Here is a 16,297-nt window from a genome sequence, read left to right on the forward strand (position 1 = left end):
GCCGGTGTTGGTGGATGTCTTCCTTTTCTTCTTCAACCTTACCAACCCTTCCAAACAAGGGAAAGCGAGGAAAGGGTTCCATACTTTTCGGTCTGCCCAGGGTAGGAGAATATTTGGTCTGTTCAAGGACTCCTACCATGGGTTTAAAGATAAGTTCTTCAAAGTCCGTCCCGTTAAAGGTCGCCACCCCTTTTGGTTGTCTTAGGAGGGGGAACGCCTCATCCCCACTTGCTGGAGTTTTGGGGCGGGGTCGAATCCTTTTATTAAGGTAACGTATAAGAGGATGTCCTCGGTAGATAAGAAAATAGCCGATGTGCTATTTGCTCTTTTTGAAAAGAACCCCATGAATCCTCATCTCCTCATGGGTGAACGGGAGGCCGCCAGGAGCTATATCCGTGAGTCGTCTTGTTTTGTATTTTTTGTGTTGTTTATTATTGTTTGCTTTATGCAATCTAACGACTGATGTGTTTGTTTGTTTGCTGCAGTGGAGATGTCTGCTACAGTGACGGGTCTTGAGAACCTGATGAAGACCTTCTTCGAAGAAAGCGATGATGAGAAAGCCGAGGAGAAGGATGCCGGGAACTCGGTTGGCCCTTCTGGGGAGAAGGAGGACCAGACTGTGCCCCCTCCATAGGATACCGGTATGTCGGGTAAGAACCCAGAGGGGGCGCAGGCTTCTTCCTCTCCCGAGGTCATCGTTGGCGGGCACTCGCCCTCTGCCCCTCAGGAAGATGATGATGTGGAACTCATCCACATCCCTAAGAGGCGGAGGGCGTCTTCGAGCCCGGAGAGGGCTCTCACCATCATGGAGAGAAATTTCGATGCCACAACCTTTATCGACTCGCAGCTGATCCCTGGGACGGAGGAGCATTTCCATGGAACCGACCTGGCCGGGCAGGCGAGATAGATGTATCGAACTTTGCTCCGGGGGGCCGTGATAGCTCGAAAGGCTGAGTTCGAGCTGTCGGGAATGCAGGCCCTCCGGAGGAAGCTCGAGTCCTCTGCCAAGGTGAACAATGACTTCAAGATGCAGGTTGAGCTATTCCAGAGCCAGTTGTCTGAGATGGGGGAGAGACTCAAGGCATCCGAGGAAAAGGCGATATCCGCCGAGGAAAAATTGAAGGCTTCCGACGAGACGGTGGCCCGTTTAGCTGAGCGGGAATGACCTTGGAGAGCCAGCTGAACGCCGCTCAGGGTCGGGTAGCGGTCTTGGAGAAAGAGCGTGACCAGGCCGTGTCGTCGGCTAAAGCCACTAAAGTCGAGGTCGAGGAGCTCCGGAAGAAGCTGAAAGCGACCAAAAAGCAAGGGAAGAGCGCGATTTCTATGACTGAAGATGCTCTGAAAGCCCAAGTGAAGATCGTGGCTTCTGACTTCGACACATCGGCTATTGGGGTCTTCAAAATGATCCAAGACGGCAAGATTGTCGACATGCCTAGGAAGTGATTTCTTCTAACTTGAACATTTTGATGTAGATTTGTTGAACATTTGTTGCATGTTTTGTAATTTGATACTTCGTAACAGTTATGTTTAGTTGGTCGTTTGGCCGAGTGGCCGTTACTATCTTTTGCCTTGCTCGTCGTATTATTTTTGTTACCGTCTTTTCGGGGTGGGTTTATTGCTTGTGCCCGTTTTGTCGTTTTTACTTTGGTAACGATTTGGACCGATTTGGTCGTGTTGTCGCCGTGTTAATTATTGTTGTGGTCCATCTGGCTCCCGGGGTGATCAGTCCCGGGCTGCCGTTTTAGGACGCAATCGTGTGAAGCGCGTATTGGGAAGCAACAGATAAGTAGGAGAATATTTTCACAAGTGGGAATTAATCGTCAGCTAGGCAAGCTTGTTAATATGGCAAGTATTCGATAAGAGTAAATAGCTAAAAATGGACTAAAATTTAATCATGTGAACAGAGAGAGCATTCGTGAGTCCGTTAGGCCTCCTGGTCGGCTTGCCTGAGTCAGGAGTAGAACCTTCTCAAGTTACCTGCATTCCATGTTCTAGGGATCTCTTTGCCGTCGAGTCTCTCGAGCTTGTAGGCACCCTTTCCAAGCACTTCTCTAATTCTGTAGGGACCTTCCCAGTTTGCCGCCAGCTTTCCTTCTCCAGGGTTCGGCAGACGGACGTCGTTGCGTCGCAGAACGAGGTCTCTTTCCCCAAAATCCCTCCTGAGGACTTTAGCGTTGTAGCGCAGGGCTATTCTTTGTTTCAATGCTGTTTCTGACAAATGGGCCATCTCCCTCGTCTCCTCCACCAGGTCATTTTCTACCGCTTCGTCCACACCTGCGAGCAGTAGCCGCGGGCTCGGTTCGCCGATTTCGACGGGTATCACGGCGTCGACCCCGTATGTGAAGCGAAAAGGGGTTTCCCCCGTAGCGCTTTGCTCGGTTGTTCGGTAGGACCATAGGACCGAAGCGAGCTCGTCAGCCCAAGCGCCTTTCTTGTTGTCTAGGCATTTCTTGAGGCCAAGCAAGATGACCTTGTTTGCGGACTCCACTTGCCCGTTTGTCTGGGGGTGTTCAACTGAGGAAAACTTTTGCTTTACCCCTAGGCCGGTGAGGAACTCTGTGAACTTCTTGTCAGTGAATTGTGTTTCATTATCCTAGATGACGACCTCCGGGATGCCGAATCGGGTTATCACCTGTCTCCACATGAACTTCCTGCAATTAGAGGAAGATATGCTGGTCAGTGGCTCGGCCTCTATCCACTTGATGTAGTAATCGATGGCCACTATGAGATATTTGATTTGTCCCGGGCCAACCGGGAAAGGTCCTAAAAGGTCGACTCCCCATTGAGCGAAAGGTCTTGTGGTCGTCAAAAGGCTTAACTCGGATGCCGGCGCCTTGTGGAAGTCCGCGTTTTGTTGACATTTTACGCATTTTTTAACGAATTCTCTTGAGTCTTTCATCATTGGCGGCCAGTAATATCCAACTCGGATGAGCTTCCTCGCTAGGGCCTTGCCCCCGATGTGGTGGCCGTAGCATCCCTCGTGGACTTCTCTAAGTACGTAGTCCGTCTGGTCGGGGTGCAAGCATTTCAATAGGGGTTGGCTGAGCCCCTTTCTGAATAATTGCCCTTGTATGAGTGCATATCTGGCTGCCTCCCTTCTCAACGTTCTAGCTGTCTTCTCGTCGTCTGGTAATTTGCCGAGCTCCAGGAAGTTTGTGATGGGGTCCAGCCAGGAGGGACTCGCCTCCGTCAAGTGGAGGGCGACCGTTGGCTCTTTCACCATGCCTTGAATGAGAGACCGGTTACCCGCTCCTGGTTTCGTGCTTGCTAGTTTGGACAGGAGGTCCGCCCGTGTGTTCCTTTCTCTGGGGACGTGTTGGATCGTGACCTCTTGGAACTGACTTGTCATTTCTTTAACCTTTTTCAAGTATTTTTGCAGGAGGGGGTCCCGAGCTTGGTAACTTCTGTTTACTTGCGAGGTGATGACTTGTGAGTCACTGCATACTTCGACCTTCGTTGCTCCGACTTCCCGAGCTAGTATTAGTCCGCTTAAGAGAGCTTCATATTTCGCTTGGTTGTTCGACACAGGGAACTCGAACTTAGTCGATTGCTCGTAGATGACTCCTGCTGGGCTTTCTAAGATGACCCCGGCTCCCCCAGACGTTTGGTTGGAGGCCCCGTCCACGTGGAGCCTCCACCGTGTGCCCGTTTCCTCGGGGGGATCACCTGCTACCTCAACCAAAAAGTTTGCCATTTCCTGGGCCTTGATTGCGTGCCGGGGCTCATACTGCAAGTCATATTGGGAGAGCTCGATGGCCCAGGTCATCATCCTACCAGCCAAATAAGGTTTTTGGAGTACTTGGCGAATTGCCTGATCCGTTCTCACGACTATACGGTGGCCCTGGAAGTATTGCCTTAACCTTCGGGAGGAAGTTAGGAGTGTTAACGCCAGTTTTTCTAGTTTGCTGTATCTCAGCTCGGCTCCTTGTAGGGCCCTGCTCACGAAGTAGACCGGCTGCTGAGCTTTCCCTTCTTCTCTTACAAGCACTGCTGCAAGCGCTTCTTCTGTTACTGCCAGCTAGAGGTAGAGTGATTCTCCGGCCTTGGGCTTCCCGAGCACCGGAGGTGCTGCTAAGATCTCCTTGAAGTGGTTGAATGCCTCCTCGCACGCTGGGGTCCATTCGAATGCTATTCCCTTTTTCATCAGATTGAAGAAGGGTAGGGCTTTTGCTGCCGATGCGCCGAGGAAACGGGATAAAGCCGTCAGTCTTCCCGCCAATCGTTGGACATCTTTGATACAACCCGGGCTCTTCATCTAGAGAATCGCCTGGCACTTCTCGGGGTTGGCTTCTACTCCTCTTTAGGTGATCATGAATCACAGGAACTTTCCAGCTTCCATGGCAAAGGCACATTTAAGCGGATTGAGCCTCATGCCGTGTTGTCGGAGGGAAGCGAATACACTTCCCAGGTCGCTCAAGAGATCGTCGGGTCGTGCGGTTTTTGTGAGGATGTCGTCCACGTAGACTTCCACTGTCCTGCCTATGAGCTCACTGAATATCTTGTTCATCAATCTCTGGTACGTGGCACCAGCATTTTTCAGACCAAATGGCATCACTTTGTAGCAATAGGTCCCCCCGGGCGTTATGAACGCCGTTTTCTCCTCGTCGGGTCGGTGCATCGGTATCTGGTTGTACCCGGAGTAGGCGTCCATGAAGCTCAGATACCGGTACCCCGCTGCTGCGTCGACGAGTGCGTCAATGTTGGGCAGGGGGTAGCAGTCCTTAGGACATGCCTTATTGAGGTCAGAGTAGTCTACACACATTCTCCACCTCCCATTGTGTTTCTTCACCAAAACTACGTTCGACAGCCAGGTCGAGTAGTCCAGTTCCCGGATGAACCCTGCTTCAAGGAGGCTGGCCGCCTGCTTGGCCACCTCCTCTGCCCTTTCCTGTGACATCTTTCTCTTCCTCTGGGCCACTGGCTTGGTTTCCGGTTTGACGGCCAGATGGTGTGACATAAGCTGGGGATCTATCCCTGGCATGTCGGCTGGCGTCCAGGCGAAGAGGTCGGCATTGGCTCTGATCATCTCCATCAAAGGCTCCTTTAATTCATGGGGAAGGTTTCTGTTTATGAACGTGAACTTCTCGTCCCCGTCGCTGACCCTAAATTTCTCCAAATCCCCTTCCGGCTCGGGTCTGGGCTTGTCTTCTATCCTGGCGTCCAGGTCGGCGAGGAAGACCCCCGATGCTTCTTTGGACTTTTTCCTGAGAGAGAGGCTGGCGTGGTCGCAGGCGACCGCCATTTCCAAGTCTCCTCTGATGGATCCTACGGATCCGTCATTAGCAACAAATTTCATCACGAGCAGCTTCGTACTAATAGCTGCCCCCAGGTCGTTGATAGTTTTTCTCCCCAAGATGATGTTGTAAGCTGTGGAATCTCGTAAGATTACGAAATCGGCCATCACCGTCCTTTGCCTCTACCCTTGCCCCACGGAGGTCGGGAGAGAGATGATTCCATCCGGTTTGATGAAGTGGTCTCCCAACCCTACCACACCGTGCTGGTGGGTCGCCAGATCGGCATCTCGTAGTCCCAAGGCGTCAAAAACGTTTCGAAACATGATGTTCGAGTCTGCCTCCGTATCAACCAGGATCCGCTTGACAAGGCCGGTTCCGACCCTGGCCGTGATGACCATGGGGGGACTTTCCGGCGCCTCGTCGAACCATTGGTCTTCCGGGCCGAAAGAGATGGATGGGAGTCTCCGGGAACTTCTAGCAGACGAGGAGGAGACCGCGAGGACCTTGGCATCTTTTTTCTGTGCCGATTTCGACCTTGGGGCGGAGTTCCTCGCCGTTACTACGTTCACCACCGTGAGACCGTGGTCGTCCCCCTCTGGTTCTTGGCGTCGTCTTGTCGCCCGGGACCCGTCTTCGCTTTCGCGATCCCGATTGCGTCTCCTCGGCTCCCTGATAAGATGGGAGAAGTCGGCAAGTTTTCCGTCCCTGATTGCCTGCTCCAGGGCGTCTTTTAGGTCGAAGCAGTCTTGGGTTTTGTGCCCGTATCCCTTGTGATATTCACAGTAGAGGCTCTTGTCTCCCCCTGTCCTGCCCTTCAGAGGTCGGGGTTTCGTCAGTATCCCCTTCTCTGCTATCTGTTGGTAAAATTCCGTGATCGGTGCTGCGAGGGGGTGTAATTGGTGAATTTCCCGATTCGGGGGAATGGCTTCGGCACCTTACTTGGGCCGCCGTCCCTGGCGTGTTCCCTTGGTTTTTCTCTGCCTTCGTAGTGCCGGGTTTGGTTGTAGACGGGCTGCCGTTTATTGGCAGCCACGACCCGGCTTACTTCCTCGTCGTTGATATACTCCTTGGCCACGCACTGGATCTCTTGCATTGTCCAGACGGGCTTTGTGGTAAGGTGCTTCCTGAAGTCCTCATTCAGGAGCCCGTTCGTCAAACACAAGCTCGCCACCGAGTCCGTCAGACCATCAATTTCCAAGCATTCGTCGTTGAAACGATCCAAGTATTTCCTGGTCGGTTCCCCGGCTCTCTGGGTCACCCCTAGCAAATTGATCGGGTGCTTGGCTTTGGCGATCCTGGTTGTGAACTGAGCCAGGAAGGCATGGCTGATGTCGGAGAATTGGGTCACCGAGCCCTGCGGGAGGTTATTGAACCACCGTATTGCAGGTCCCGCCAAGGTAACCGGGAAGGCGCGACATCTTACCTCATCTCCTACTCCTTCTAAGTTCATCCTGGCCTCGAAGGCCGTTAGGTGCTCTAGGGGGTCCTGCGTTCCGTCATACCTCATGTCCGTTGGCTTGTCAAAATGTTTTGGCAGCCGGACCTCGAGTATGGAGCGGTGGAATGGGGTGGCCCCTATTATCACGGGTCCCCGAGTATTCGTTCTCCCCTCGTCGTCCTCCCGGCGAGCATCTTCGTCCCCACGGTTTGTGGTACGCCGCCCTTCGCGCCTGGCGTAAATGACAGGGTCATGACGCCTTCTCGCGCGGCCTCTCTCCCCAGTGCTTTCTGACTCGACCTGGGGGCTAGGCGTGCGCCGGGAACGGCTCCTAGAGTGAGAACGAGAGTGACTCCGTTCCGGGGTGTGCTGGTCGCGTTCTCTGTCTGCTAACCGGCGCTCTAAGTCTTGCATTCTATGGCGTAGCTCTTGCATTATTCTGGCGTGGTTGTCGCCAGTCCCCCCGAAGGGGCGTCTCTCGTGTGCCTGGGTCGTGTCCCTCGGGGGAGATCTCGGATGTTGTCGGGTTCCCGTCCCGGCGACGTCGCCTCCGGGCACGGCCTCTTGGTTTGCCTTCGTTTCGACTAGCACGAAGTCCATAGACGAGTCCCCACAGACGGCGCCAATGTTCGGTGGGTCGGTTACCGGACGGTTCGGATTGCAATCCGGGATGATGGTAGGGGCTCGTCAGGTCGTGGATTGCCGGTCGAGGGGTGCGAGGTCCCGATGTCCCGTGTTCTTCGTAGAGAGGGGGGTGCCACCTGCAAAGACACTCCGACGCTCCTGTCAGTAAATGTGCAGGCGGAAAGGGTAGTGTAATACGTGACGTACCTTGGGGGGAGAGCAAGTCTTCCCCTTATATACCTGTCAGAGGTGGGCCCGTCCAGAATAGGCCCATGTTCCTAAGGACGTTGTCCCCCAGCTGCACATGAGCTGTCCTGGACGCGTGTCCGGGTCGGTTTGCGGGGCGTCTATCCGGATCGGGTGGTGTTCGGGTCGGCCCGGCCCGTGGAGGTTCTGGGCCAGGTCGTAACAAAAATCAAGGAACAATTGATATCCAACAGATCCGCTCAAGCAAAAATTTGGCAGACTTATTGACAAAGTTACTTCCAAAATCCTCCTTTGAAAAATTGGTACATCAGATTGGGATGCGCCGATTTCGAGACATTAAATGATGTCGACAAGAGGGAGAGACTGTACTCTTTTTTCCTTGGTCATGTTTTTTTCATTAGATTTTTCTTGACAAGGTTTTTAATGAGGTAGTCTCTGTCAAAGGATATTGTACTATTTTTTTTTCACTAAAATTTTTTTCATTAAGTTTTTCTTTAGTAAGGTTTTAACGAGGCATAATCCTAAATAGTCATTTAAGGGGAGTATTATGTTAAGAATGGATAAGGACGATGGATGTCCATTTATGGGTGACTCATTTTTCCTATGTTAAAAGAAACGAATTCTTAAGATGAAGCAAACTTAACGAAGTTTGAAACATAAATTTCGTATGCCTATAAAAATATGCCTTAAGGTATAAGGGTTATAGACAATAACATCAATAACAAGCATTTTTCTCTCTCTTTATACAATACATAAACTTTTCTCTTTCTCTATCTCTTGTGAATTTGAATCACAATATTATATAGATATATTAATAAATATATGAATCACTTCTATTATAGTATTACAGTGAGATAATAATTTCTGTGAATATTAATACTAGAATTTTTTATATACACTTTTTATATTTATTTATTTTACAACAATATTTAGTATTTACTCCAAGTGTAAAATAAAATTAAACAATTTACAATCCCGTGAATATTACTACTTACTAGTTACTACTTACTGGTGGAATGAACACAAGAACGCATCCTTCTCCATCACTGGTGTGCCGCAGCCGCCGGAACACACTGCGTTGCCAGGGATTCGCCGCCTCCTTGCCTTGTATCCTTGCTGCTTCGCCACCTCTTAGCCGAACTGTCTGCCTCGCCGACGGATCCCTCAGCGGCCGTCCAAGGTCGTCGCAAGAGCCCTCAGCCTCACAGCCACCATACAGGTACGCCCTGCCTCGTTGCTTCTCTCTCTCTCTCTCTCTCTCTCTCTCTCTCACATGTCCTAGTTCTTGGTTTGTTGACTGAGGATACTTGCCATTCTTGTAGATTTTTGTATGTGATGAAATTGAATGCTTTGAGCTCTTAGCCTATGTAGTCATGAACTAAGCACAATATAATTTTCGTGATAAATTAAACACTATACTTTTCTGTGATGGCCTTAATGAACTTTCTCTTTCACTGTAGTCCTGGTATAATGACATAATGGCAGAGAAGAATTTTGTATATTGAACAATTGTTGCCAATTGTAGAATTGTTAGTACTTGCTCTGTTTTTTAATAGATATGATCCTATATAAAGCTCTAACTTTTTTTCCGCTGTGGCATTTTGCTAACAGTTTTGGCTTTATAGGCTACTATTATATCTTCGATCATACTATTTTTATCTGCTATGTTTGTGCTGTTCGTTAATAAAATCCTGTGTCATGGAAGCTTCAGATCATATAGTTTGCTTTTGTTGCTAACTCTCCCCTTTATTCAATAATGTTATATTAAATGATTGCAAAATACGTCAGTTGCTTTAATAGTGTAGTTCTAAGAATCTCCAACTTCAGGTCTGTTTTCTTCACATGTATAATTATTAATAATTTATCCATATTTGTTGACTGCCATTTCGTAAACTGTTTAGATCTGGATTTTATCATTGAAAACAGGGTGTGTTTCAGGAATTGTTGTTTGATGGGTCTGAAGAACAGATTTTATTCTTTAAACTTTCTTTTTTTCCTTTGTCTTCAAAATCGGAACTTACAGATATTACTTTGGACGATAATGTGATGAAGTTAAATGTGTGGATTTGATTTGATTGGAAGAGTTGTTTTCAAAAGATAATGATTCAAAATTTCAAATAGATTCTCTTCCCCTTTGAAGGCCAAACCATTTGACGAAAGAGAAAACAAAAGCTGTGCCTTAATACACTGTCACTGAGGAAGCCCCTCAGCTAAACCCATCGTGTCTCCTTTTAGTTCAATGACATTCAACCCAGAGTGACACATAACTTACCAAACATGTCAGCCACAGCACCCGAGGCCCGTCAATGGCACTGGGAGAATGCTGCTGCCGGTGGCACAGCTGGGTTTGCCACTGTTGCTGTTATGCATCCCCTCGATGTTGTCCGCACTAGATTCCAAGGTCTTTGTTTTTCTTTTTTTGCATTTTTTTTAATTTTCTTTTTGCTCAAATAAATGGATATTTAATATTTGTCTTGTGTTCAGCTTTTTATGGGATTATTATTTGATTTGCAGTTAATGATGGCAGAGTCTCTCATGTTCCCAATTATAAGAATACTGTTCATGCAATTTTCACCATTGCTCGATCTGAGGTTTGCTTGTTTACTCATTCCACCCAATGCTAGCCATTTTTATCAATCAAGGATACAATTTTCGACATTTACATTACTTTATAATATTGCATTATTTTCTGCAATGCAATGTTTAGAGTGTCCCTAATAAGTAGTTTTTCTAGGACCACGGCTATAGATTGTTTCAATATAGCATTTAAGACATATTGGCATTTGAAGAATTCTTCTTGTTAGGAGTTTCATGTTTTTAAGAAACGAATTCACTGTAGATTGTGCAACTGGGCTTGTGTAAATTATTGACAACTTTATCTATATATGGTTATGACATATAGCTGGTGGTTAGGATAAGTCTTGCAAATTTGAAGAAAATAGATAAAATCATTATAGGCTTGGTCTATGCTAGCATCTAGGAGAATCTGAATAAGATTAGTCCTAGAAACTGTGATTTCTTTGGTGTGTCAGTCACACTCATGTGAGATTATTAATGGAAACTGAGTTTGGTGGTTTGTCATGTCATGTGCTACTCGCACCCAGATTTTATTTTATTGTATTGTGTTGTTTTCTTTTGCTTTCTATTTTTGATTTTTTTCCCTGATTGGGTTATTTGTCCCTGTTGTTTGTTGATTAATGGTTGCTGATCCAAACACTCATCATTTTTTCACCTTGTTCATAGTCTTACTTTTATTATTAAGATGTATGCAGCTAAGATAACTGATGTAAGGTTCAATACCCTTGGCTTTTACTTATAGTTCAGGAGTTGTCATTGAATATGTAAATAGCAGTTTGTTGTATTTATATTCCCTTCTTTATCTTGCAGGGATTAAGAGGATTATATGCAGGTTTTCTTCCTGGTGTTATTGGGTCTACTATTTCATGGGGCCTATATTTCTTTTTGTGAGTTTCAATTCTGAACGTTAAATAATTAATTGTATTAAGTTAACTAGAATGATATTATATGGTGTGATACACTGTGAAGTTTGTATCCTTAATTTTATGCTTGTAGTAGGCATCCATAGATTCCAAATATGTAAAATGTGAACTTGATTTATTCAGTCTGAACTCTCAAAAGTCTCCCTTATGCACACATGCGCGAGCACGCGCGCACACACATACACACATGCACACACTTACAGAGGAATCGATTCTTTTGTGAATTTTCCAGCCCCTAACTTCTTGATCAGCTATTAATATTTACATATGACTAAGTTAAAATTTCTTAATTACAGTTATGATAAAGCCAAACAAAGATATGCTAGGAATAGGGAGGATACACTGAGCCCAGGTCTTCATCTTGCCTCAGCTGCTGAAGCAGGAGGTTTGGTGAGTGTTCACAATTCCATTATCATGAATGGATTGCCACATTCGTGCGCTCTCATGTGTATGCACACGTGTGTGTATATTCTTGGTTAGGGCTTTGCATAATTTCCATGTGCACACGTGTGTGTATATTCTTGGTTAGGGCTTTGCATAATTTCCATGTTCAATTCAAAATTTTTCTTACATCAGTCCCAAGGAGTGGCGAAAGGTGGTAAGTAAAGTGTATTATAGATTTGCCAATGAACTCTATTATGATAAGTGTGTGAGAATGGAACTATATTTAAGTTTACAGCTTTGTTATCTTTGTGAAAATTTTTAATATATTGTTAAGCTTTTATAGTTGAATGGTTATTGATTAGGATTCCAAAGCCTGCTAAATTTACTATCATTTGATTTCCATTGTCTTCTGTCAGGTGTGCTTGTGCACAAATCCTGTTTGGCTGGTAAAAACAAGATTGCAGCTTCAGACTCCTCTTCATCAAACACGACCATACTATGGGATTTTTGGTCTCATCTCCATCTTAATTTAACTTCATTCTCAACTGTTCACTTTAAAGATTTTTTTTTTCCTTCTCAAAATATTCATGTAATTAGAATACATTTCTTGAAGTTATAAATTTAGCTGAATTATAATTTTAACACACAAGACTTTATTAATTGTAGTCATCTTCTGCCCACTTCAGTTTACAGTTACTACCTGTGTCAACTTTTAAGTGGCTTTTACAGCTTTGGTCTTTTAGACAAGAATCGAGAAATTGTTAAATTCTCTTGAATATAGAGTAAAAATGGTTTGCTTTGGTTAAATTATCCTGTCTCTTCTCATTAATTTATTATTACTTTATTAAGTTGATGTAATACTTTATACTTATGAAGTTAAACATTGCAAAAAGTAATTAATGCTTTGTATGTATTTATAAATTATAAATAATTTTTGACAAAAATAATTTTCCAAAATCAAACTTAAAAGCAGATAGATGGAGTACTATCAAAAGTTGCATAATGGCTCTCTTTCACCACCTGTTTATACGATAATATTTGGTTCAGTATTTATTTTATCATCCAAAAATGTTGTAGCAATTCGTAAGTCGCTACTATTAATCATCAATGTTTGGTCTTTAATTTGCTAAGTAATGTATGGCATAACTATTCATTGTATTTGTTTCACAGCGTTTTCTCCTATGATGTTTATTCTTAGTTTTTAAAATTGGGAAGAAAAAGGAAACTTGTTTTCAACTTTACTTGTATATATTTTAAGGGAATCACTTTGTTTCAGCATGGGAATGATCAATTAGAATGTAATAGTCAGGGTTTGGGTATTTTACTTATTGTGGTTGTATTAACTTTGCTAACCTGTCATACAATTTTTGTTTCTTGTCTGAAAATATCAGATGCATTTAGGACCATAATGAGGGAAGAAGGTTTTAGAGCACTCTACAGAGGAATTGTTCCTGGTCTATTTCTGGTATGTTGATGTTTGTTATTTTCCATCTCTGTCTTGGCTCTTGTAAATTTAATTATTGATTGTTGATTGATTTTACCCATCTAGTGGGATAAGGCTTTGTTATTATTGTTGTTGATACTTGTGAAATTGTGTCTCAGAAAAGATAACATTGTTATTCACCCAATGTAACATATGATAAAGATCTGTCTTTCCGATTGATCCGGTCTATGACGAGCATTGGCTCTGTAGCAGTTAGCCACTATGAGCTTCAGAATTTGCCAATTAAAGCCATAGACTATCCAAAACTTTACAAATAGATCCTGTCCTCCCTTTTCTGTTTACTGCTACATGGCTAACATAATGCGTTTGACATCTTATTGTCATCCGAGCAATGGCAGGTGAACATAAGATTTGGTCATATGACTGAGGTTCACGTTTATTCCAGGTTAGGGAAAAAATTTTCTAACATTTTTCCCTATATCTTTATTATTTTTTCTATATATCGTGTAAAATACTAAAGTCATATCATCATGAACCATGATATTTGTCATTCTCAAACTTCTTGTTACAGATAGAAACCCATTCATAAACTTCCACCTAGAAATTTAAACATTTAGGAGAGTTGAATTGTGACGTAGCATGAGAACCATTGAACAAGAGCTTAAGAATTTGATCCTTGTCCTGCTCATTCTTCTAAGAAAACAAAGAAGTTGAACTTCAACAGGACCTTTCATCAGAGCTTACTTGCTCTTCCATTGAGGCTCAGATACATTACACTATTGTCATCCTTGTTCCATGTTCCTAACAATGGTGGCATTGAACCTGCAAGGACTTCAGTGCTTGTATTAGGCCTGTGTCTCAGGAGGTACTAGGTTAGAAAGTGTAGCTGATAAGTGTTATGTGTTATCTCTTCCTAACCTGAGTATTTAGTTATTTAGAGTTATATTGGAGCCATGAGTGAGATGAGTGGGGAATGGTTAGTGCTCCACTATCTAGGAGTTATGCTAATCAGAGCTTGTGCATAACTACCTGTATAAGATAGGATCAAATAGTGGGCCAAGTCTTTCAGAGATGATTTACTATTGGGCCTGTAGTCCATAACACCAGTTATGATAAATTTTCTGAAATGTTTAAGCCGAGTTGCTTTTCAGTCTACTATTGTTATTATGAGGGTTCTGTTTTCTCGTGTGTGGAAGGAGCAACCTAGAACTCATGACTATACTAATTATTAATACATGCAACTTTTTGTCTTTGTAAGATTTATAGAAGGCTCAATTGTTTCTTGTTCTTCAGCAGGTCTCTCATGGGGCTGTTCAGTTCACAGCATACGAGGAACTTCGTAAAGTTATTGTAGATATAAAGCACAGGGGAAGTAAAAGGCATTGTCAAAACCCGGATGATCTGTTGGTAAGTAAATCATGGTTGGATTAGAATTACAGAGCATTGGACCATTTACATTTATTAACCCATTTTTTGATCATTGAAATTGAATTGAATGTCACTTATATAGTTCTGAGTTCTTGTTCCTATGTCATTGCTCAACTCAAGAGATCAAGTGACATTCCAAGAGTGATGTGTGATGACTCTTAGGTTGTATCGACCTGAGTGTTTAATATGTGGCATTAGATATGATAGGATAAGTAAACACTAGGTTAGATGTTAAGATATTATTCATTGTGTGTTGTATTCAGTATGTTGTTTCAACTTATCTACAATGACTGTTATACATCATATTGTGCTGTCTGGTGTATTAAATAAATATTTTAAAACGTTTAATGCAAAAGAACTTGTTACAGTCCTCAGTTTATCGTGTTCCAGTGCTTTGAAATGGGTGTTAGACATTTTAATGTTCAATATCAACTATGGACACAGCTTGGGTTAAGTTTATTAATTTTTCTTTTCTTTGGTATTCTGCTTATGGTGTATGTGTGAGATATATGTATTTAGCATAAAAGATTGGCATATTTTGTGTGCTTTATCTTCTGGGATTTGGCCTCTTGTATAGTTTTTTTCTTTTTCTTTTTGTGAGGATACTTCTGCTATTTACCTGGGAAGCATGACACGGGTAGAACCTTCAGAAGGAAAAGAATTAGGAAGTCCCTGCTGTTGTAAAAGAATTGTCACCTGGCAAGCCTAGTGGGGAGGGTTTGAGATCCAATGCTTATTCTTTTATGGGGGTGAGAGGATAGAAGGGATATAAGGGAGTGAGTGGGAATGAGGGAAATCATGGATGGCCTTTTGAATAGAATCAAGCTTTAAGGAGAGACGGCAAGACTCTTGAAATTCTCTGGCGATGTCATCTTTCTCTTTGAATTCTATCAAAACGCTGAGCTTACTTTATTTCCCCCTTTTTCTCTCACGGTTACATTCTTGTCTCTCTGGGTTTATCTTGGTGCCAGTTGTTATTATGGTTTCCTGCCCTTTTGTACTTTTTCTTTCTTTTCTAATTAACATATTTCCTTTTTTCTATTGCCCTGCCTACATTACCCGCTTTGGCTTCGGCCCTTCTCTTGACCCTTTGTTAATGCAGAATGCTTGTGCATCAAGTTGTCATTTTTTCTAAAATTTATTTAAGCCTGGTATTTAATACGTTGTTTAGCTTCTGGCTATATGATGCTTATAAATGAATTGAAGCTGTTTGATGTTCAACTTTGCAAGCTTTCTTCGATACTCGAGACTTTAGTGTTCTTATAACTTTTCACAGAATTCTGCTGATTATGCTGTTCTTGGAGCAACATCAAAAATTGCTGCAATACTTCTAACCTATCCATTTCAGGTACAGTTTCTTGTATCCTCCTCTTTGAAAGAGGGTTTTATATTTTAGTGTCCTTGTCTCGTCGAACATGATCGATCAATCTTTGACAGCATGCTTGCTTGCTCCTTTTTTTTCCAGGTTATGAGATCTCGATTGCAGGTACAAGAGTTGATTAAAAGATAGGGATAATAGATAGCACTTTTGGTTTAATAGTATAAATTTCTCATAGGCAAATCGAAATTTCTTTCTCTGCAGCAACGGCCTAGTGCGGATGGGGTTCCAAGATATGTGGATAGTTGGCATGTTGTGAAGGAAACTGCAAGGTACATACCACATTATAAGATATAACCCATTTCTTTGGTTTTGCATGTTTCATTGAAAACCAAAATGTATGCGTTTAGTCTTTTTTCAGGGATTAAAATGTTGAAACAAAATTCTCTTAAGGACCTCTCTCTCTCTCTCTCTCTCTCTCTCTCTCTCTTTCTCATTTTTACATTATAGATCTTGTTCTGTTCTTGCAGATATGAAGGTGTCCGAGGATTTTACAGGGGAATAACCCCAAGCCTTTTGAAAAATGTTCCTGCTTCTTCAGTAACATTTATTGTTTATGAAAATGTTCTTAAATTGCTTAAACTAGCAAGGAGGAATGACTAAATATTTTCCTTTTCCATCTTAACTCTCTCTCTCTCTCTCTCTCTCTCTCTCTCTCTC

The 16,297-nt window shown here is 43.7% G+C and overlaps 3 protein-coding genes across 5 annotated transcripts in view; 2 read left to right on the plus strand and 1 right to left on the minus strand.

Moving 5' to 3' along the window:
- LOC107646821 lies at positions 5,417 to 6,741 on the minus strand. Its single transcript, XM_016350975.1, has 2 exons — positions 6,658 to 6,741; positions 5,417 to 6,088 (listed from the first exon to the last, which is right to left on the minus strand). Exons 1-2 carry the CDS (start codon positions 6,739 to 6,741, stop codon positions 5,417 to 5,419), a joined length of 756 nt encoding a protein of 251 aa, XP_016206461.1.
- Positions 8,481 to 16,283, plus strand: LOC107625477 (folate transporter 1, chloroplastic). 3 transcript variants are annotated; one of them, XM_021117688.1, is made up of 12 exons: positions 8,481 to 8,722; positions 9,625 to 9,904; positions 10,018 to 10,094; positions 10,891 to 10,967; positions 11,300 to 11,393; positions 11,804 to 11,897; positions 12,779 to 12,852; positions 14,125 to 14,238; positions 15,536 to 15,607; positions 15,725 to 15,745; positions 15,842 to 15,909; positions 16,108 to 16,283. In XM_021117688.1, exons 2-12 carry the CDS (start codon positions 9,781 to 9,783, stop codon positions 16,238 to 16,240), a joined length of 948 nt encoding a protein of 315 aa, XP_020973347.1. In that variant the 5' UTR covers positions 8,481 to 8,722; positions 9,625 to 9,780; the 3' UTR covers positions 16,241 to 16,283. The 3 variants fall into 3 exon arrangements, with proteins under 3 accessions (XP_020973347.1, XP_016183617.1, XP_020973350.1); XM_016328131.2 differs by having other exon boundaries at positions 8,482 to 8,722; positions 14,128 to 14,238; XM_021117691.1 differs by having other exon boundaries at positions 8,482 to 8,722; positions 9,644 to 9,904.
- The window catches only part of LOC107625487 (biogenesis of lysosome-related organelles complex 1 subunit 2), a 7,621-nt gene continuing 5,452 nt past the window's right edge, over positions 14,129 to 16,297 (plus strand). Inside the window, exon 1 of the mRNA XM_021117704.1 lies at positions 14,129 to 14,238. The gene's annotated coding sequence lies outside the window, so the exon portion shown is untranslated. The remainder of the gene's footprint in view (positions 14,239 to 16,297) is intronic.

Source organism: Arachis ipaensis, chromosome B01, assembly GCF_000816755.2.
Source record: "Arachis ipaensis cultivar K30076 chromosome B01, Araip1.1, whole genome shotgun sequence".
Taxonomy (NCBI): Eukaryota; Viridiplantae; Streptophyta; class Magnoliopsida; order Fabales; family Fabaceae; genus Arachis; species Arachis ipaensis.

What these genes read in the sequence shown, in the direction of transcription:
- LOC107646821 (XM_016350975.1), bottom strand. Translation starts at nt 6,741, where the DNA reads ATGAGGTATGACGGAACGCAGGACCCCCTAGAGCACCTAACGGCCTTC. An exon ending in TAGAAGGAGTAGGAGATGAG is followed by an intron (nt 6,089 to 6,657) that starts GTAAGATGTCGC and finishes TTTTACCAACAG; the next exon opens with ATAGCAGAGAAGGGGATACT.
- LOC107625477 (XM_021117688.1), top strand. Translation starts at nt 9,781, where the DNA reads ATGTCAGCCACAGCACCCGAGGCCCGTCAATGGCACTGGGAGAATGCT. An exon ending in TGGGGCCTATATTTCTTTTT is followed by an intron (nt 10,968 to 11,299) that starts GTGAGTTTCAAT and finishes TCTTAATTACAG; the next exon opens with TTATGATAAAGCCAAACAAA. An exon ending in TTGTTCCTGGTCTATTTCTG is followed by an intron (nt 12,853 to 14,124) that starts GTATGTTGATGT and finishes CTTGTTCTTCAG; the next exon opens with CAGGTCTCTCATGGGGCTGT.